The sequence below is a fragment of the Cotesia typhae genome, unplaced genomic scaffold, assembly GCF_013202065.1.
Source record: "Cotesia typhae breed Kobodo isofemale line unplaced genomic scaffold, CoteBio_Ctyphae contig_5, whole genome shotgun sequence".
NCBI classification, from domain to species: Eukaryota; Metazoa; Arthropoda; class Insecta; order Hymenoptera; family Braconidae; genus Cotesia; species Cotesia typhae.
The window spans coordinates 3,670,750-3,693,637 of NW_027423757.1; the positions used below are offsets into that span (position 1 = coordinate 3,670,750).

Genomic DNA, 22,888 nt, shown 5'->3' on the forward strand with positions numbered 1-22,888 from the left:
ATTCCGAAATTCCCTGACTGACTGACGAAAAGTTACAAGTCTTATCAAAAGAATTATTTTTTGAATATATTCGTTAAAATCCCTTCTTCTTTCTTAAAATAATGTTATTATAGGAATTTAGCAATAACAGTTGAGACGGTGTTAAATTCTTAGAGCGACAATTCATTCTGAAAATCTTTTTGAGAATTTTCATGTAATTAAAATATTCAATCAATTCGGACTGAGATTAAAATTCTCCGATGTTTTCCTGATTTTTTTCAGGCCTTCTTGGTTCTCCAGATCAATCATTGTAAGGAAGTTGAGATAAGAATAATATTTGTTAAGAAATTTAAACAACGATCTCTTTTAAATGCGATCATAGATTAGGTATGCCGAATAGAATGAAAAACTATTTTTTAGATATGGTATTGCAAGGCTTATGTCATTGATAAAAGATTTAAATAAAAATGTAAAAATTATTTGAAAAAAAATCACATTTTTAAAATTAATGATTTTCAAAGTATGCAGTTAATCTCTATCAGATTTAAAGAATACAAGTTTTTCATCAGATCTCAGAATTTTCAGGTCGTAGAAATAAATTCTGAATCGACATATTATTGTCTGAAATGCGCAGAAATTCAAACGAAAATTTCGCTCAAATGTTATCATTAAAAATTACGTTTTACTGTAGACGTCAAAAAAAAATTAATTTGGGGAATTATTCTTGCGTCAAAGCACGTGTCAGATAAAATCACTTCTATTCTCTAAAAAAAATAATTCATAAGCAGTTACATCTCTTCACTGGCAGCCTTTCCTTGTATATGCTTTTATGACATCAGTAACGCAACATTACAGTTTGAAATTTTTAAAGAAATATTAATTTAAAAAATTGAACTAATTGCGGGAAGCCGAAAAATAGCCGTAGATCAAGCGGCTCCTTCAAATGATTATTTTTTTTTATGTTTCCTAAATAACTCAGTTGTATTCAGCTCGTAACATATAATATCATTTTTCGGGAAATAGCATTAATTATGAAGTCTGGAATTTCGTTAGCAGACAGATTGAAAAGGTTTGACAAATAAACTACGTTATTTAGGCATTTAATTCACTAAATTCCGTGAACTCTCTCTCACACACACACACACACACACACACACACTGACGCGCTAATTTGCAGCCATTAAGGTAAAAATCGTCACAATCGTATTTTCGGATCGCAGAACGTACGATCTGAAAAAAACATCACAGTGGAAATTCACCGCATTTAATAACTTGCCAATTTGTATCCCACATTAAAAAGTTTAAGAAGTTAGTAGTTCCCCTTTAATTTTTAAATATTTAATTCTTATGGCAATTCGACGTTTAGGAGTCTAAAACGACTACTATAATTTAGCGTTGACTTATTATGCAATCGCTGTAAAACCACAATGGTGCTACAGTGAAATCACGATTGAATCACATGAAACCATGATTGATCCGTGATGTAACCATGAGTTCGACCACAGTAGAACCATTATTGAATCACGATAAATCAAGTACAAAACCACGAACCAACCTGTGGTTCAATTACAGTAAAACTATTGTGGAACCACGGCATAGTCACAATTCCACTGTAAAACCGTAAGTGGAACCATGAAAGAACCACAATAGATGCTTGGCTAACCCACTATAAGACCGCTGCTGAACCACGATGGAACCACAATATATCCACAGTTGATCTACTGTAATACCACTGTAGAACCACAAAAGATACACAGTTGATCCATCATGAAACCGCTGACGAACCACCATACATCCACGGTGGAACCACTGTGAAACCACAATAGATACACAGTTAATCCGCTATAAGACCACTATTGAACCACGGTGGAATCACAGTGCAACCACAGTTGATCCATTGTAAAACCGCTGTAGAACCACTATAGAACCACAACAGATACGCAATCAATCCACTATAAGACCACTGTTGAACCACGGTGGAACCACCATACATCCACTACGAAACCACAAAAAAACCGCTGTGGAACCACTGTAGAACCACGATAGATACGCAATTGATCCACTATGAAACCGCTGATGAACCACAATGGAATCACAATGGAAACACGGTGGCAAAACGGCACAAAACCACAATGGATCCACCATGGTTCCATTGTGGCTCCACAATGATTCCACTATCACCGTGGATCCACCGTGGATCCACTGTGGTTCCTAGACTGCGAGGGAGTTGATATATTTGTTAATATTATTACATTTTTTTTAATTCTTTCAGTGTATTCAACAGTTGGCTGTGTGTATACTCATAGCTTCACAGAAGAAAACCGCAAGTTTATCTAGCAAAGGAGATTCTACATAGGCAAAGGTGGTAATTGCGATCGCAAGGCTATACCTAGTGGCCCATCATAGATTACAATTGACGGTGCACTTATTTCTTCTTGGCACGCGACGTTGAAGATTATTCCGTACTTTACAGTTTCCATTGCTCCGTATACTATCTAAATATCTTTCTTGGTGTAATTAACAGCACTCATACAGGCATACAGCCAGAAATAATACACTAATACTCATATTATGACTTCTGAACAAATACATGGTCGAACTTTTGCCCTCTTGGCGTTTTATTGTCTTGTGACAATGCGTGAGTACTGTAACAATCTAACTTGCTCACGCAAGACAAATTATTACTGTTAAGGTAAATAGCTCTATATATTATAATCCCATACAAGTTATACGCTATTTTTTAACATTATGAAACAAAGTACGACGTTTAGGTGAGACATGGTATTTGTTTTATATCCACAGTAAAAAAAAAAAAAATTTGATACTACCGCTATATTCTTCGAAAAATTAAATCGCATTCAACTTCAAATATATATACATACTTATGCATTTTTTGTTTTCTTTTTATTTCTTTCTCACTCAGCATCGCTAACTTTCACTATTTGGCTCCCCTCCGGCTCTCACTCCTTATTCTCGTATACTTATCGTGCTCGCCTAGTGTACAGAGAAATTCTTACACGACTAAGACGTCATCGATAGGTCGTTACTACCATTAGCGTGCCCTAGATTAACATTGAAGTAGTTTTAACACTTATTAATTTGAATATTCTGTTTATCGTATCTTTTTAATATATTTATTCAATATTTTCTTTTATAATTTCAGATAAAATAATTGAAACTAAAGAAGAAACACTTTTAAAAAAAAAAATTAAATCGGAATAACAAATTTATTAGTTGATAAAAATAAATACCGTGGTTAGAATATTGCATAAAAATTAAAGTTGAATTACAATGCAATGATAAATAATATACCACAAAAATAACGTAAAAACATGAAATTCAAGTCCTAAAAAAGTATTCACACAGTTGACTGAAGTCGAAATATAATATACATACTAAAGTAAATTCCATAAAAGTATTAATTACAAAACAAACTACATAAACTCTGAAATAAATTGAAAATCAACAGTGTTTCGGATAAAACTTGACGAAAAGTTAGAAAAAAAAATTTATAAAAAGAAATTGAAACGTATATTTATTGTACAATAAGCTCAAAGCTAAGGCATGTCAGAAGAAGTAATGATGCTGTAGAAATGTGAAAGGGAAAAAGCAATGTATATGGGAACTCTCGTATAAAATCATGATTTGGGGATTTAGGTCAGTGGAACATACAGGTACAGGTAACATTTAGCCCCTGGCTTCTTCATCTCTAACCGCAAAATTTCTTGGTCTTCAACGAGAATGAATAACCGTATAGATACAACCTCTGATCATACCGACAGGTATTTAAAATTTCTTCTCAGTTACATTAATGAGTTTCACTTGAGGACCCACCAGCTTGCTCCATCTCTGTTGTGGTATTCGTCGATACTCTCATCATAAAATACAATGTCGTCAGGCCACTTTTATCCGTTTCATTATTCAATTTTCTCTTGTAATAAAACTTTTTTATGCCATTTAATTTATAATTTATAAGTGGGGATTAAAAATGGTTATTTTTTTTTTTTATGATACAAGTATATTTATTTATTTAAAAATATTTAGTCAACATCCATTTCTGCTTTATCTTTAACTGCATTTTTAGTCTCTTCATTTTCTTTGTCTTTTTGCGCCGGCGAGCTTTCTGTATCAGGTGCATTATTGGTCATTAACATTTTTTTATTTTGCTCGACATGTCGTCTACCAAAGCGTCGAAATACAAAGTTTGGAAGGTAACGCACGTCTCCGTCCCACTTGCGCAACATTTCGCACTGTGTTGAATTTAAGATGTTGGGTATTTCTACAAGTGAAATTGGTTTTAATCAAATCATCAGATTTAAATAATGACAAAAATAGTTGCATAATATTATAAATTTTGTCAAAAAGAAATTGTATTATACGTCACACCAATAATTTACCTATTCCACAACCATTGTATTCATCTTCATCTCTTTCTTTACTTATTCGAAGTATATCTTCACGACTTGCATTACTTCGATTCTTTTTATTACGAACTTTGTTTTTATCTGCTATTGTCTTCAGTTCTTCATCATACCTTGCAATATATCTGAAATTAAATTACCTTTAAATTAAACCAATCAATTTTTTATTGTGCTAATTAAATTCTTCCAATTAGCAAATTTTACTTACTTTTCAAGTAATTCAGCTGTTAATTCTGAAGTATATGGACATATTTTTGGTTTCATATGTTCTTTGAACCACAACATTTTTTCTCTAATTAAGTTTTGTTTCATCATACCTGTTTGTTTCATTTGTTCTCTTTTCACTATTCTGTAAATAATGAAAAACCAAATAAATTTAATCCAATAACACTGAAGTTGACAGATATTAAAAATTTTTTTTTAATTTTATAAAAATTAAATTATTAAAAGAAAATTTAATTAAAAAGTTTCACATATGAAAATTAAATAACATTCAAGTTAGCTGTCACTTGACAATTTTTTAATTTTTTTTAACAAATAAATTTGCTCCAAAAAATTATTTTAAAAAATTTGTAGTTTTTTAAAATTTCCAAGGGTCAATTTTTTTTATAAATTTTTTTTTGCCATAATTTATTTGTTACAAAAATTATCAACTGTCTGCTAAGTTAATTTTCATAAAAATTAATAAAAATTACAAGTGAAAATTTTTAGAAGCATTTTTTTTATTGTAATTAATTTTAAAAAAAATTTTTTTTAATTGACAGCTGACCGCTAACTTCAATATCATTTAATCTAAATAAAAAAAAAAATAATCTAAAAGTATAATAATAATATTAGTGAATTATACAAACTTATTATTTTGTTTAACAATAGCGTTTACTTTTCTACTGTTGGGATGAAGCATTTTCTTTTGTTTGGATAATCCTTTTTTCAGAGCAACCGACTATAATAAAAACATTTCATTAAAATATGACAATTAGCATAAAATTTTTTAAATAATTAAAAGTATTTAGATTAAAATCACTTACCATTTTGACAAATGTGTAGTTATTATTTTTTTAAGCAAAAATTCTTACGACTAACCTCAATAAAGTTATTCGAATTAACCAATAATAAATGAAAACGTAAAAACTGCATGTAAGTCGTTGATAAGTTATTTAAATAAGTCTAATGATTAAGAATGATAATGACAAAGTGTACCAAATTCAAGAAAGCTTTTAGAGCACGTGGAACTCACACAGTGAACTATTATAAAAAAAAAAAAATTTGTAAAGTTCGAAAACAGAAGTTTGGTGTCATCTTGTGGCAAGAATTAACTTCTTCGTTGTCGATAAGTTAGTCATACTAATCATATAAATACGAGCAGGCACTTACACACTTAAATACACTCATAGACCGTGGTTGTGTGCAATTTTGTGATCACATGTTTCTTGTAGTTAAGCATACATATTTTTGTAACTCATAATATTATTTATAACAATAAATATATCAACTTAATTTAACGAAAAAAAAAGAAGAAAAATGGCCAATGAAATTGTTGAAGGCCAATTTAGTGACGCTGAAGAAGATACAATAGGGTAAGTTGTAAATTTTTTTTAATTACTTTTGATTATGTCTTATGATGCAATAAACAACATTGACATTTGCATAATTTTTTTTAAGGTCTAGTAATGTAAAAGAGAAGCCATTTAATTTAAATGCTGACATGTCTAAATTAGGAATCACCAACGAAGATCTTGAAAAGTTTGATGATTCTTATGAAATAAACGACGATGATTATGAATATGATTATTACGATGAGTATGGTCAAAGGAGTCAAGTCGAAGACTCTAATCCGAATAAAAACGCTCAAGGAGTTTCTAATAAGATAACCAACTATCAGCCAAAAGATAAATTATGTCGTAGATATTCAAATAAAATTAATATTGAAAAGTATGAAGAACTGTCAATACCACATGGTGCAGCTAATGTTTTAAATGAAACAAACAAAAGAATAGACAACCAACGAATCAGAAATAAAGATAAGCATGATCGTGCTACGGTTGAACAAGTCTTAGATCCTCGAACTAGAATGATATTATTTAAAATGTTAAATCACGGATTTATCAATTTAATTGATGGTTGTATTTCCACAGGAAAGGAAGCAAATGTTTATTGGGGTGAATCGAAAACAGGTATCGAACTGGCAATTAAAATTTATAAAACGTCTATTCTTCATTTTAAAGATCGAGACAAATATGTTACTGGAGAATTTAGATGGCGACATGGATATTGTCGTCGAAATCCCCGGAAAATGGTCCAGATGTGGGCAGAAAAAGAATTTAGAAATTTAACAAGGTTAATTAAAAACGGAGTATCAGCACCCAATCCTATTTATTTACGTGGTAATGTTCTTCTTATGAATTTTATTGGTTCTAATCGTTGGCCAGCTCCGAAACTCAAAGATGCTGTTTTGAAATCATCAAAACCACGAAAACTTTACAGAGAATGTGTTGAAATGATGTGGCGAATCTACAATAAATCTCGACTTGTTCATGCTGACTTGAGTGAATACAATTTGCTGTACTTTAACGACTCAATTGTTGTTATTGATGTTTCTCAAGCAGTTGAACACGATCACCCGATGGCTTTACAATTTTTAATGAAAGATTGTACAAACATCACTGAATTTTTCCGCAAAAATGATGTCGCTGTCATGTCTGTAAAACAATTATTCGAATTTATTACCGATCCCACAGTTACTGAAGAAAATATGGATGATTATTTAGATGCTGTATCTGAAAGCGTTTTAAATGATCAAGAATTTAGTGATCCAACAAAAATTGTTGAAGTTGAAGTTTTCAAACAAGCTTACATTCCGCAAAATCTTACACAAGTCGTAGATATTGAACGGGACATTGACCTTGCTAAATCTGGAAAACAAGATTTGATTTATAAAACGTTAGTTGGGTTGAAAGCCGATCTTCAAACGGCAAAAGTTCCTAAAATTCTTGAAGATAAACATTTGCATGAGAAATCAGATGATAACAATATTTCTGATAATAACGAAGAGTCAGATAATTCCGAAGAGTGTTCTGGTGATGATAGTTGTGACAATGAAGAAGATGATGATGATGATAATAATAATGAATTTATAAGACGCAAAGATGAAACTCCTGAAGAAAAAAAGGTAAACTATATTGTTTATTAAAAAAATATTGATAAAATGATCTAGAACTAAATATTTATAATATTTTTTTAATTAATTTTGATTTCAGGCTCGGAAGAAGAAAATTAAAGAAATGCAAGCAGAGAAGCGGAAAGTCAAAGTGAAAAAACATGTAAAGAAAAGGAAAGAACGTTTGGCAAAGAAAAAATAAATTGTAAAAACAATTAACATACGTATCAATGTATATTATTATTTAATATAAATAATAAAATTCTTCTATAAAAATAATTCTTTTGACAGTTCTTCTTTCATTGGAAAACTCGCCTGAGTTGCAGCTTTCAAAACACTTTCTTTAGCAACATGACAAGCTCTTTTAATTTGTTCTTTTAACGTTAAACTTGGATGGTAAGCTATAAAGTATGCTAGAGCACCTAAAAATGCATCTCCAGCACCCTAATAATTTAAAATATAATTTTTTTTTTTTATTGTAAATAGCATTAAAATGAAGAAATTATCAAAAATTATAACTTACAGTAGTATCAACAGGTTTCACTTTTTCAACAGGAACATGAATCATTTTTGGATTATCACGAGATGCAAACACAGCTCCTTCAGCACCAAGAGTAATTATTACAGTATTACAGCCCAGCTGAAAAAATTTATCCAAAGCTTGTTGCGTATTTTTTAACGCCAGTGGTTCGATTCCACTCATAACTTCAGCCTATAAAAAAAAATTCATTCATAATTATTTACTTATTCTTTAATTTAACAATTATTCTAATTATGGAAAATGATCCGATACCTCAGTCTCATTAACACAAAATATATCACAGTTTTTTAGAACATTTAAGTCAGGATTTGCTAAAGCAGGTGCTCCATTTACTATGGAAATTCCTGTAATGAAGTTTTTGGGTTTAGTTATTGAAAAATAGCATTACCTCAGTATACGAATAATAATAATTTAAAAAACAAAATATACCATGGCCTTTATGAAGTTCCAAAGCACGCAGAGTAGTCTCTAGAGAAGTTTCAAACTGAGCTAAAAGGACAGCTGCCTTTCTGACCGCATCTTCTGCTTCTTCAACATCTGCAGGACTCAGCAATGTATTTGCACCAGGAACAATTACAATCTTATTGTCTCCTTTAGCAAAAATAAAATCAATATTAATAAATACTGAAATAAAAAACTACTGCTGATAAAATAAAGTTACTTACCATTATCATCAACAATAATTTGAGCAACTCCACTACTAATATCTTTTCGTAGTTTTATATATTTTGTATCGATATTTAATGACTTAAGAGCTTGAAAATATTCTTCTCCAAAAATATCCGATCCCAGCTATAAACAAAAAATTACATTAAAAATGATCGACTGTACAAAAATTTTCGAATAAATATTCATTAATGTTTTATACAGAAGCAATCAGCGTAGTTGATGCTCCAAGCTTAGCAGCAGCAACACATTGGTTTGCTCCTTTGCCACCCCAAGATCTTTTAAATTCTTTGCCAAGTACGGTTTCTCCAGCTTTAGGTAGACGTGCAACATTGCTGTAAAAAATCATTATTAAATTTATTCCTAATATGAATTAAACGTGTAAAGTAAATTTATGAGATAATAATATAAAAATTAAGTTAGCCGACATCTAAAAATTTTTAGAATTTTTTTGTATGTTGAAAAATTATTTTTAAAAAAAATTTCACATGTAGAAAATTTTAAAAATTACACATGCATTTTTTAAAAAATATTTTTTTGTTTTAATTTAATTATTAAAAAGAATTCAAAAAATTAAAAAAGTCGGCTAACTTTATATGAAAATTAATTTAGCAGGGATGGAATAATTTTAAGAATTTTTTTAACAAATAAATTATCGCAAAGAAAAATTAGAGAAAGAAATTGATATATGGAAAATTGAAGAAATTAAAAATGCAATTTTTTTAAAAGTAATTTTTCAAAACAAATTTTTTTGTTAAAAAAAAATTAAACACTGGCCAAGACTGCTAACTTTAATGTCATAACTTTAAAACAATGAAAATAATATTTACCTTATAAAATCGACCATGCAAGACCCAACCACAACGATTGATTTCGACATTTTATAAATTAAATTATGTTTTCATAAAAAATTTATATTCACAGTTTAAATTATCAATAGCTACTATCATCGTATAAATTAATATAAAAATAATTATCTTGTTTAATAAAGTTTATCTAAGTTTAATATTTTTATTTAATTAAAAAATACTTTATTTAATGTTACAATATAAATTAATCCAAGTAAGTACATCTTTCTTATCAGTTATTATTGTTATAATTATTTTTTTCATTTTTATTTGTCATTCTATAAACAAAAATGTATAAACAAGACAAATGAACGTGACGACATCTCAGAACATTTATAAGAAAAATTTGGGGTCGAGGTTTTTTTCCCCGAAGACCAAAATCCCGAAAAATTATTTACCATCCAAGACAGTGGGTAATAAGGTTTTGCGGAAAAACGATAGGTGGCGATGCTAGTTTTATGAAGGAGCCGCCCGCAAATCATTTTAAAGCGAGGTAAAAATAGCCGCCAAAATGAGGCGAAAAAAATTTTTCGATCGTAAAGCACTCTCTGATGCTTCGCATCATGAGTCGTGCAAAATATTAAAACAATTATGTATATAATAAAAATTGAGAGAAAAAATAATTTTTTTAATAAATTTACGCAAAACCCAACAAATTGCACGCCCGTCTAATTTTGAACGGGTGAACGGTATATTCGCGGGTAAAATAATTGCAATAATCAATTGGCAGGGGAGATGAGTATTGCATATGATTAATTATTGAATAGTAATCAAGAAAAAAAATAAAGTTCTTAATTATTCAACCTAACACCCAAGAAATTTCACGCCCGTTCAATTTTTAACAAGTGAACGGTATATTCGCGGTATATATTATTTTTTTTCTTGATTACTATTCAATAATTAATTATATTCAAAACTAATATAACGTTCATCCGTTTAAAATTAAACGGGCGTGCAATTTCTTGGGTTTTACGTAAATTTATTAAAAAAATTATTTTTTTTCTCAATTTTTATTAAATACATAATTTTTTTAATATTAATATCCTCAGTCAGCTGGTTATCGTTATTATTTTCTCTAACAATATCGAATTCACCTGTGCGAATCCAAACGGGTGCGTAATTTTCTCGTTGCATTGCAAAATCTCTGCTTTAAATCTTAAGGGTAGTATTTCGCTCCGTATTTTGTTCCTCTTCTATTTTTTTACCTCGCTTTGAAATGATTTGCGGCTCCTTCATAATACTAGCATCGCCACCTATCGTTTTTCCGCGTAACCTTATTACCCACCGTCTTGGATGGTAAGCAATTTTTCGGGATTTTGGTCTTAAGGAAAAAACTCCTCACCCTACTGGATATTTTATTATATTTAAATTCTAATAATTTATTAATTAACATAATTCCAAAATAATTATAAATAAATCAAAATGAATTAAATTTTTATATTATCATAATTTGAAAAATAATCTTCATTACAATATTAAATAAAAATAAAAATAAAATAGAACTTTCGTGCTTAAATTAAATATAAACGTAAAATAATATTAAATAAATGAAATTAAGGGATAACAATGAATGAATAATAATTATTATTATTTATAATGATAAGTTATTGTTAATAATGAATAATTGAAAAGAAAATATTAAAATAACTATAAATAATTTAGATGTCGAATGCCCAAAGAGTTAAATTACGAAAAGAGTGTGTCAAGTCAGTAGAGGAATGTGGCACTTCAAAATGGCTGCCTGTTACTTTAGTAATTTACGGCCGTATCGTTCTTTGTTGTCACGGGTATAATTACAACAGTGGATCGTCGTTAATGTGGAATTCAACTAAAAGAAAAATAATAAAAGATATATATTATTGGAATCAATTAAACGTTATTTTGAGGCTTTGTTAATGTGAAAAGATAATATGCTCGAGTGCCATACACTCTGTTCTGGCATCGCCTTCTTCTTTGCTTTAAAGGGACACACACAGATTAGTACACATAGTTGAGTACAATAAAATAACACGGATTCTTTATTATTTATCCGCCAACCTTTATTATTTATTATTTTAATAAAAACTGTACTTGTTATCATACGACAATAATAATAGTACATTATCCAATATGTCATGTGTGCCAATTTGTCATTGTCCAATTAATATGTGTAATAGGTTAGATTTGTGAATTGCATTCCTCAAGAATTATTTTACTTGTGGATAAATATTTTAGTGGGACACACCAACAGTGCCTTTATTTATTGTACGTATATTAATTTATCTTTGTTAATATGTATTATGCTTTTGTTTCAAAAAAATTAACTGCTGCTTTTGTTATGGTCTGACTCATGATATAAGGATTTAATCCACTCAACTGTTCATTTATGTTCACAGACACCACGATAATTATAATTATCACTTTATCAAACTAATCCACTGGATTATGGATTATTTTTAAAATCTATCCATTTAATAATAACAGTAACAATAACAATAACAATAAAAATAATAATAACAACTATTATTATATTTAATATGTCAAAGGGAATTGATTGTTTATATTATTGATCTGATGGAACTACAATAATAAGTGTTGATACTATTTAAATGACAATTGGAGTATTTACAAAAGAAAATAAAGTTATTAAAACAGCCAAACATGCCTTCAAAACATTCAACTTTGGATCATTAGTATAGAATATAAATAGTTCTGTAAGTATTATCTAAAATTGATTTTAAAAATATCTATTGTGATAATAACAGTGATTTATTAATTGTAGATAGGTTAATGCTGCTGTTGGATTGGAGCTAGGTCCCAGCGGGCCTAGCATGGGCCACTATGAATCCATCTGCTGTCAGCAAGTCAAGCACTCGCGGCTCTGGATACCATCAAAAAGCTCTAGCTGAGATTCGTAATTCTCTGCTTCCTTTCGCAAATATCGGAGGTACGGGGGAAGTAGGTTCCAGTGCCGCGAGTACAATCTCCACTCTCTCGACGACCAGCGGTGTCAGCTCAGCATCAGGTCTCAGTGGTCTATCGGGTGCTTCTGGTTCTCTTGATAAACCTGAACAACGACAACAGATTGTCGGACAAATATCAGCAATGGGTTTTCCGGAGGTAAACATTGATTTCTTAAATATCTCCACTATTTATTTATTTTTTTTTTTTTTAAATGAACAATAATTAATTTATTAACTTATTTACTATCAACAGGACATGAGTTTGCGTGCCTTGAAGATGACAGGCTGGCGTGTAGACGCAGCGATTGATTTTTTAAAGCAAGCTCAAGGTGAAACACTAAACGGCTTACAAAAACTAAATTCAAAACTAATAAGAAAGCCAAGCCTTGAACGGGAGCTGAGTCTTCAACGAGGCAGTCCAGCATTGGACAGCGGAGCGGGAAGTTCAAGATCAGACAGTCCTCGGTTGGCTGAATTAAGCCCACATCCGCAGCTAAGTCGTCAATACTCACCGAATAGTTTCGTTGAGCGGGAAACGCCACCTCCACCACCTCCGAGATGCAGCTCAACACCACCTCCGCCTCCACCACCTCACGCTCCTTACAGTCAGCCTACTGTACCTACAAATATGCAACAAATGCTCAAACGAATGTCCCCGGCGCCTGTTGTGCCAACACGAGCGCCAGCAGCTGCTCCGGGGAGCTCTAATTCAGCCTCAGGATCTGTCAATCCTCCTCAGCGTGGCACCAGCCCCGTTGCAAGCTCCAGTAATTCATCCAATGGACGACAGCCCATGATTGTACAAAACGGACCGCAAGTTCAACAACAGCTGTCTCAGCAGATGCAAGCACTCAGCATTTACCAGACAAGCAATAATAACTCGAGTACTCAGGTCGAGCCACCTCCGCCATACCCGATTGTTCCCTCCTCGACCACGGGTACTGTCCAGCCTCCCTCTTACAGCGCGTCGATGCAGAACCGACAGAGTCCAACTCAGTCGCAACAGGACTATCGAAAAAGTCCCTCTTCGGGTATTTACTCAGGACCAACTTCTGCTGGTTCACCAAGTCCAATAACAGTGTCGACAGTCCCTCCCAGTACTCAAGGATCAATGGCACGGCCAACACCGCTTCAAGCATGGGGTGCGAGGCAGGCTAAAACCCAACCACCGATAATAATGCAGTCTGTAAAAAGTACTCAAGTTCAAAAGCCAGTTCTTCAGACCGCGATAGCACCTACCTCGCCTCAGCCTATTTCTACGAGTAATACACCACCTCCACCACCTCCTTCGTATGCTACATCGATCCAGCAAAAGCAGCAACAACAGCAACAACCTCCACCACCGGCTTATCCACCAGTTAATAATACCACTGCTGCTGCTACTGCTGCTGCGGTAGCTGCTACACCCGCGACGATAAGCCTAGGTGTCCCTACAACAGAACCGCCTAGTTACGCCACAACGATGCAGGTTCTGGCAGCTCAACGCACTATGCATCATCCTCTACCACCTCCGCCGTACGGTACACCAACAGAAGATCCCATGGCCACTGTTGAGAGTACCAGCGCTCCACGTTCCTCGCCTGTAGCACATCATCCACCTCTACAAAGAAAGTACTCGCCTGTCGACAGTTGTCAACAGCATCATATCGAGTCACCACCGCTTCCACCAACTGCCTCGACTTCTGTGTCGGCAAGGAATACCAACAATCATCCACCTTCGCCGGAAAACTGTGCTGGTAAGGGTGGTCCCACCTCGCCGTACAAAATAAAACACCAGTCACCTATACCTGAACGCAAACACATGAGTAAGGAGAAAGAAGAGGAACGCAGAGATTGTAAAGTGAGGAATTATTCTCCTCAAGCGTTCAAATTCTTCATGGAACAGCATGTTGAGAATGTTGTTAAATCTTACAGCCAACGGATGTACAGAAGGGTTCAGTTGGAGAGAGAGATGGCTAAAATAGGACTCAGTGCTGAAGCTCAGTGTCAAATGAGAAAAATGCTCTCCCAGAAGGAGTCTAATTATATTAGACTGAAGAGGGCTAAAATGGACAAAAGTATGTTTGCTAAAATAAAACCTATTGGTGTTGGTGCATTTGGTGAAGTGACACTTGTTAGAAAGTTAGATACTAATCAATTTTACGCGATGAAAACACTTAGAAAAGCTGACGTACTAAATCGTAATCAAGTGGCTCATGTTAAAGCCGAGCGAGATATACTTGCTGAGGCTGACAATGAATGGGTCGTGAAACTTTATTATTCATTTCAAGACAAGGATAATCTTTATTTTGTAATGGATTATATACCAGGTGGTGATTTAATGTCACTGTTAATAAAGTTTGGTATTTTTAAAGAACCATTGGCGAGGTTTTACATTGCCGAGCTGACTTGTGCCGTTGAAAGTGTCCATAAAATGTCATTTATTCATCGCGATATCAAACCGGATAATATTCTCATTGATCGCGATGGACATATTAAACTTACAGACTTTGGGCTCTGCACAGGATTCCGCTGGACTCACAATTCAAAGTATTACCAGCAAAATGGTAAGGATTTCAACATTACATTGATAATAATAATTTTAAATAACTATTGCTAAATTAATTTTGCGTAATTATTTAAATTTATTTATTTAAATATTTTGTATTAGGTCATAGTAAGCAGGATTCAATGGACCCAGCTGATGACTGGAACAACGAGTGTCGTTGTATTCAATTAAAACCTCTAGAGCGACGACGACACCGTGAACATCAACGTTGTTTAGCACATTCTCTAGTCGGGACGCCAAATTATATCGCCCCGGAAGTTTTACAACGTACTGGTTACACGCAGTTGTGCGACTGGTGGAGTGTCGGTGTCATTCTCTATGAAATGTTAGTTGGTTCGCCACCATTTCTTGCCAATACCCCTGCCGAAACACAGTTAAAGGTTGGTAAATTTACTTAACGTATAAATAGATAAAAAAAATAAATAAAATAAATAACTATAAAAAATACCGAGACAGTCTAAATTTAAATATTAATAAAATAAATAATAATATTAAAAATACGTATATGTATATATGTATATTTATAAATATATTATAATATGATGGTAGGTTATAAATTGGGAAACAACACTACACATACCGAAGCAAGCTAATCTCTCGCCTGAAGCCATGGATTTAATCCTGAAGCTATGTGTGGGTGCGGACCGTCGACTCGGTAAGAATGCGGATGAGGTGAAGAGTCATCCCTTCTTTGAGAGCATTGACTTCGAGAAGGGCCTGCGTCGTCAGGTCGCGCCGCACATACCGCGCATACAGTATCCAACCGACACGAGCAACTTTGACCCCGTGGATCCAGATAAGCTTAGGAACTCGGAGACTTCGGATTCAAATAAATCAGATGAGCTACTGGACAACGGGAAACCCTTCCACGGTTTCTTTGAATTCACATTTCGTCGGTTTTTTGATGACGGTGGTGGTGCGCCTTATCCTAGTCGAATAAGTTTGGATGATAATGACAACCAAGGCCCAGTCTATGTATGACATTAGGCCATAAGCAGAACAATGTGCCTGGAAAAATTAATTATTCATTTCATTTAGACACACAACGCCGTATTATCTCTACCTGTACTACTCCACATCTTGTAGGTACAAATTACTCTGTATCATATTTATTAAGCGTTGTTGTCGCCGTCGTTATTATTATTATTATTATTATTATTATTATTATTATTATTATTATTTTTATTATTAATATTATTATTAATTATTTTTAAAAAATACTCTCGACAATCATGCTGTTGCTGGTACCTTCGTGATTTATTTGACATAGTCAAAACACGATAAATAGTTTACTCCAAGTAGCAAGTCATGAAGACTTTTTTTTTTTTTTAAAAAGTCTACGGAATAATATCAAGAGAATTATTTACATACTATACCGTAAAATATTTTTTTTACGGTAAAATACAATTAATATTTTTTAGCTAGGTTATTTTATTAAAACTGTATTGTGAATTAATGTTTAAATAAGAAAGAAGTAATTAATTAAGTAAACACACATTTTATCGTGGGATTATTTTGAAAAATTTTTATTTTTGATCAGATAGACTGATTTTGACGAAAAAAATAACTATAAAAATAAAAATGAAAACAAATAATCAATTGGATAAAAGTGCGCGTTTTGTGTGTTTCTGCGAGTACTGTGATATTGCCGATTTAATTAGAATAATATGGCTTATACTCTACACTTGGCTCTTATTTAAATTTGGTTTGTTGTTATTATTATTATTATTATTATTATTATTATTATTATTATTTTTTTTTTTTTTTTTATATAACAAAAGATACGTCTGATAGTAATTAAAATGATTCAATAACTATGATGATAATAATAATAATAATGATAATATATAATCTTTCTTACAGTGGATGAAAATAATGTGTTCATCGGAATTTATGATGCTTAGTAGAATTTATGAGACTCGTAATAATAATTTTTCATTAAAAAAAAGCATCGATCTAAACTCAATATCACTTTTTTTTTCTAACTATTATTATAAATAATTATTTTTTATCTTAACAATTATTACGAGGTTTCGTTTTAAGTTGCCCAGTGAATCAATTGTTAGTCGGTGACAATTTTTGCAATATAAATTTTTTAAAAATTTGCAATCAAAACTTTATATCGTAAAACTAAAATACGAAGCCATAACTGTGAGCTTCTTAAAAAAATTATTGTTTTAAACAACGAAAGTAAATATATATAAAATAGATATGTATTTAAATATAAAAATATATATTTTTTACAATATGTACAAAACGCGAAATTAAGAGTACGATTTTACTGTAGAAATTCGTAATTATTAATTAATCATAATGTGCCTTTACGTTTAATTAAATAATTTAAAAAAAAAAAAAATATATATATATATATATATATATATATATATATATATATATATATATATATATATATATATATATATATATAAATATAAATATATAAGTATTTAGAGAAAGCAATTGGCTGAATAAACTTTATAAAAGTTTTAAAATGGCCTTGTTGTTTTTAAAAATAAAAACAAATCGAATAATTACGTGATATAGTGTGGCTTTTTATATTTGACTTAGACTTGTGAAACCAATCGATTTGATAAATATATTAAATCATTATGATAATAATAATAGTAATAATAATGATTAATAATTGATATATATTATATAGTTTGTAGAAAATAAATGAATTGCAATGTATGTACCATGTACAGACGTAATGGTTTAACTATTTTAGTAGAATCACTTTGAATTGTGTATAATATATCGCTAAACCGGTGCATAAGCGGAGCTAAGAGTGCCTTTTTATCTTAGAATTTAATATTTCTGATGATTAATTTTTTTAAATTATCCATTTTACTTTATTTATTTTAAATTAATTAATAACGACAATTATTCGAGATTACATCTAACTAAATAAGACACATACATATGTATATTATATATTTTTGGTCTCGCAAGTGCTCTTCAATATAATTTTTATCTATATAAATTCGATATTTTAATATTCAGTAACGTTGTGTCTCTCTGGACACATGTAGTCAGGTTCAGTATGTAAACCTAGTGGCCCGGAGCGTCGTACTCTCCGGGGGAGAGTTTTCGGCGTTATCGGAAATTGTATGAATTTAATTTTGTTTATATATATATATATATATATATATATATATATATATATATATATTGTGTTTATATATTTGTTTTATTTTCTCTTATCAGTAATTTATACCAAAGGAATTTAAAGAAAAATTTCGGCTTAAAATTTGTGCAACATGGAAATTGAAATTAAAAAAAAATTTTTTTTTCCTTTTTCCATTTTATCGTTTAGACGTCAAGATTAAATTTATATTTTTAGCCTTTTTGATTTTGTTTTTATGATTATTTATAAAAAAAAAAAAAAAAAAAAAAAAATTATTTTTTACTGTATAAAATGAAATGTTTTTAACAAGAGGGTACGAGATCAATTTATTAGTCAATTAATTTTTCATTTAACTGATAGTCGTATTTGCGTTTTTAGTTTATTTTATCTAATTTTTTTTTAAGCAAATAAATTTTTGAAGATTTAAACTCAGCTCAAATAAATTTAAACTTGCGCTCGATTAATAAATAGTTAAATAAAATAAATGAGTGAGCAAGGCAAATTAATAAAGAATTGAAAAAAAAAAAAAAAAAAAAAATTAATAAATAAAAAAAAAAATTTAAGTAAATTAAAAAAATAAGATCTGTTTCGTACTATTATATATACATAAATATATAGTATATATTAGGGTGTGCTAAAATGTAACTTCCTTGATGGACCTTTTAAAATTGGAATTTTCAGTTCCGCTTTTGAAATCAGCTGTGTTTAGGCCTTTTCTAAGATATTTTGGGATAAGACGATAAATTTGATTTTCATAGAATTTTTTAACTGGAGCTTAGTTAGGGCACTTCCGCTGAAAATTCAAATTTTTGCCGGAAGTGCCCAATTAAACCTGCTAAAAATTCTATGAAAATAAAATTTATCGTCTTACCCCAAAATATCTTAGGAAAGGCCTAAACACAGCTGATTTCAAAAGCGGAACTGAAAATTCCAATTTTAAAAGGTCCATCAAGGAAGTTAGATTTTGGCACATCCTATATATATATATATATATATATATATATATATATATATATATATATATATATATATATATATATATATATATATATATATATATATATATATATATATATATATATATATATATATATATAAAATATCCCTGCGATTAAATTATGTATAGAAAAATTGAAATTTAACTCTTGTACATTTTGTAATATCATTTATTTTATTTTTTCCCTTTTACCTTAACCCCGCTATGCTATTTTATTATGATTATTATCATTATTTGTTCTCCCCTACCCCCTTTGTAATTATTTTTTAAAACGAGAAAACCATGAAATATATCATAAGGCGGTTTAATATATACGAAAATATTATGTAAATATTTTTGAATGTGTGTTCTAAATTAAAATTATGTTTAATATGCTTAAAAAGTCTTTTTTCTTATTTAATTATCTTATTGTATCCTTATTTTATCTTATTATAAAACTAACAATTTCAATTATAATTTATTTTCATAATTAAATTATTAATCCTTATAAATAATAAAAAATATTTAAAGAATATTAAAAATGACTTTTAATTTACATCTTAGTAACTTTTTAATTATTAATTTCAGCAAATTTAAATGTATAAAATAAACATTGCAAAAATAATATTATTTAAATATAAGATAAAAGCCACAATTATTAATATTGGCCTAGTTGTTCGACACCTGCACTTTTATTCTAATTAAAAAAATAAAATATTCTCAAAAAAAAAAAATTATCTTGAAATTTATAATTTAAAAATGATATTTATTATTTTATTAGAGTTAGTTTGTATTCTTTAATTAAAATAAAATTGCAAGTGTCAACAACTGGGTCTTTTACCTTAAAGAACAATAATAAAATTTATTTATGTTTTTTAAATGATAAAGATCAAGTTTCAAAGTTTATCCATCTGTTATTGTATTGCGCTGATATAAAAAATCACGATTTTTATGAATTTTTAATTTTATCAAACACATTGTATAAATTGTATTGATAAAGTATGTTATATGCAGCTACAAGAATAATCAGAACCTAAAGTTATAAGTTTAAAACTGGTTTAATATATACAATAATATTATGTAAATATAACTGGATTTCTTTTCTGTACATGTCACACTGATAATCATAAACGTGAATTTTTTTTATTAAATTATTAGTAGATTTCATAGAAATCTAACTATTGCATTGGTCCTCATGACGGAACTTTTGAAAAATTTTGCTATATTTCGACTCAGCTCGTCAAGCGGATTCAGAAAATGCATATGGTTCAAAAGTTTATATATGTATGTATTTATATATATATATATATACGATATTATCGGCAGTGTCTCTTCTCTAACTCCCGTAATTCTATACGGATCTCAATAAAACGTAACATACTTATTCTTAGGACGATTTCCGAGGTTAAGTTCTAAGATGAGCCAAATCTGTCGATTAGTTTAAAAATAAGAGCAATTCAAAAATTTTCAAAAATCGTAAAAATTTTCAATTTTTACGTATTTCCGTGCAATTACAATTGAACGCGATATCTTATCACAATTCTATAAAGAGCATCTGAAAGCTTATTAAATAAGCTTTAATTTGTGTACCTTATTATCAGTCTAGGCTAAAAATTAGCTATTTTTTCAGACAGATTTAATGAAATTTTACTTTTGCATTCGTTTTGATGTCATTATATTATTGTAACAGAAGATGTATATTATTGCTATTATCATTACTTATTTTACATTTTGTTTATAATTTCCAGTCAATTGTATAGATATTTAACGCTTGTACATATGGTCTCATTCTTGATCAATCAAAAAAAATGTTCCTGACGCTTCTCATTCTTTATTTTCTTCTTTTTTTCTTGTTTTTTTTTTCTCACCTATAATCCAATTTTTTTACATCTTTTGATCATATCTATCAATTGATATTATTATGTTTTCCAGTTATTTATTTACTTCTTACTCAAATAAAAACTGAAATAATTAAAAAATGAATTATTCATTATTGTTTTTTTTTTTTTAGTTATACTTTTTTTTAAATTGTAATTACTCATCTGTATAGTACTTCCGTTCCTTTTTTTTTTCATTTATTGTAATGACTATGATAAAATTGATGACTTTCTTATCGAGTGTACACATTCATATATTTTCCATATTCTTTATGAAAAGTAAGTGATAATTACTCTTAGCGTTCGAATTTTCTATACTGTCGTCCTATTTGAAAAAAAAAAGCACTTTATTTCGTCATTTTTATATTCGTTACCTTGGTTTATTGTTTTTTCTCATTTCAAAAATATTTTTTTATTCTTTTTTTTTCAATATTTCATATTTTTTTTGTTTTATTTTGTAGTATTTTTTTTTGTCTGTTTTCATAAGTTTTTTTTTGTATTTCTATAATCTTTTTTTTTATTTATTGTTGTTTTTCAATTATTTTATATTCAAAGGTCATTTTTAACTTAAAATAATTAACTAAATCTTTAATATTTTCTCTATTACCTGATTTTTTTGGGCGACAAAAATCACTATTATATGCTACCTTGAATGATTTAAAATTCGTGTATCTCAATATTTGAGTATCAGTTTCATATCGACGGTATTAGCAATTTGTCTAACTCCTCATTTTTTAGACGGTGATTTTTACACATTTTGATGTAGCCATAATGAGATTATAAATTATTTGAATGATTCAAACCTAAATATGATATCTCTATCAGATATCATATTTAATGATATTAAATGGTTTTTTAAAGTGATAATAAATTTTGAACTAATTATTTTTTTCGTACAAATGGCAGATTCTCTAAAATGGAGTTAGAAAATTTCTAATTTTCTTTATGTAATTGATGAATATCATATTCAATATGGGCAAATTTGTTTAATTCTTTCTCATTAATTTTTAGAAACTCATTAATATTTTTGATGTCATTTTTTAATCGACAAACATAGAAGTGAATGTTGTCCATATTAATCATTGTCAATACTTTTGAATATTTCATGGTTATGGGTTTTGTTTCAATAACTAGTTGTAATGTTTCGGTGATGCCATTTATAACAAATATAAGTAATGAAGTTTCTAACGCATGACTTAGTGCAATTATTGAACCTTCATTACCCCAAATTCCGTCAGCAGCAATCATTCTTAAGAAATCATATATTTTTGGATTTTCTATAATATCGTTGGTTGATAAAAAACATGAATTGAATAAACAAATATATAGTAAATAAATAAAAAAACATAATTAAAGAAAAAATAATTGATTAAAAAAGATGAAAGAAAAAACCACGAGAAAAATAAAAAAAGATAGATTTTTCTTTTAGGAAATAATTCACAGAAATTATTGGAAGCAAAAAATATAAAAATGTCTAGCGAGATGTGTAACACAACTTTTTAGGTTCACAAAATTATATCAAAACAATACAGAATTGATTATTATAAGCTATATGTAATTACTAATAACTTGTTAAAATATCTAGTAGATCTGTTTATACTCTTACATGTACTTTATACTCTTCTATTTTGTATTTTTGCCATTCGGCGATTGCTTTGGCATTTAAATTGAATAAATAAATAACAACTATGTAACATAATTGTTATAATAATTGTAATGAAAATAAATTTAATTCATTAAAATATAAAAATTTAAATAAATGAAATCTACTTCCATTTCGGCTGCCGAATGGCCTTTTTGGACTTA

General features: G+C 29.6%; 4 protein-coding genes across 6 annotated transcripts; 2 read left to right on the forward strand and 2 right to left on the reverse strand.

The window, feature by feature from the left end:
• Positions 1–3,187: 3,187 nt before the first annotated feature.
• Positions 3,188–5,646, reverse strand: LOC141530702 (translation machinery-associated protein 16). 2 transcript variants are annotated; one of them, XM_074247974.1, is made up of 5 exons: positions 5,429–5,646; positions 5,281–5,343; positions 4,609–4,749; positions 4,377–4,525; positions 3,188–4,258 (listed from the first exon to the last, which is right to left on the reverse strand). In XM_074247974.1, exons 3-5 carry the CDS (start codon positions 4,728–4,730, stop codon positions 4,020–4,022), a joined length of 510 nt encoding a protein of 169 aa, XP_074104075.1. In that variant the 5' UTR covers positions 4,731–4,749; positions 5,281–5,343; positions 5,429–5,646; the 3' UTR covers positions 3,188–4,019. The 2 variants fall into 2 exon arrangements, with proteins under 2 accessions (XP_074104075.1, XP_074104074.1); XM_074247973.1 differs by having other exon boundaries at positions 3,191–4,258; positions 5,252–5,343.
• Positions 5,647–5,786: 140 nt separating this feature from the next.
• On the forward strand, positions 5,787–7,986 carry Riok1 (RIO kinase 1). 2 transcript variants are annotated; one of them, XM_074247970.1, is made up of 4 exons: positions 5,787–5,977; positions 6,063–7,569; positions 7,658–7,762; positions 7,849–7,986. In XM_074247970.1, the coding sequence occupies exons 1-3, from the start codon at positions 5,922–5,924 to the stop codon at positions 7,757–7,759; spliced, it is 1,665 nt and encodes a 554-aa protein (XP_074104071.1). In that variant the 5' UTR covers positions 5,787–5,921; the 3' UTR covers positions 7,760–7,762; positions 7,849–7,986. The 2 variants fall into 2 exon arrangements, with proteins under 2 accessions (XP_074104071.1, XP_074104070.1); XM_074247969.1 differs by lacking the exon at positions 7,849–7,986 and having other exon boundaries at positions 5,788–5,977; positions 7,658–7,836.
• LOC141530701 (ribokinase) lies at positions 7,779–9,867 on the reverse strand. The gene is made up of 7 exons (XM_074247971.1): positions 9,595–9,867; positions 8,967–9,099; positions 8,764–8,890; positions 8,528–8,689; positions 8,351–8,442; positions 8,081–8,269; positions 7,779–8,001 (listed from the first exon to the last, which is right to left on the reverse strand). Exons 1-7 carry the CDS (start codon positions 9,642–9,644, stop codon positions 7,825–7,827), a joined length of 930 nt encoding a protein of 309 aa, XP_074104072.1. The 5' UTR covers positions 9,645–9,867; the 3' UTR covers positions 7,779–7,824.
• Positions 9,868–11,437: 1,570 nt separating this feature from the next.
• Positions 11,438–17,412, forward strand: Wts (serine/threonine-protein kinase warts). Its single transcript, XM_074248380.1, has 6 exons — positions 11,438–11,856; positions 11,988–12,305; positions 12,374–12,711; positions 12,808–15,100; positions 15,205–15,482; positions 15,652–17,412. Exons 3-6 carry the CDS (start codon positions 12,433–12,435, stop codon positions 16,081–16,083), a joined length of 3,282 nt encoding a protein of 1,093 aa, XP_074104481.1. The 5' UTR covers positions 11,438–11,856; positions 11,988–12,305; positions 12,374–12,432; the 3' UTR covers positions 16,084–17,412.
• The last annotated feature ends 5,476 nt before the right edge of the window (positions 17,413–22,888 follow it).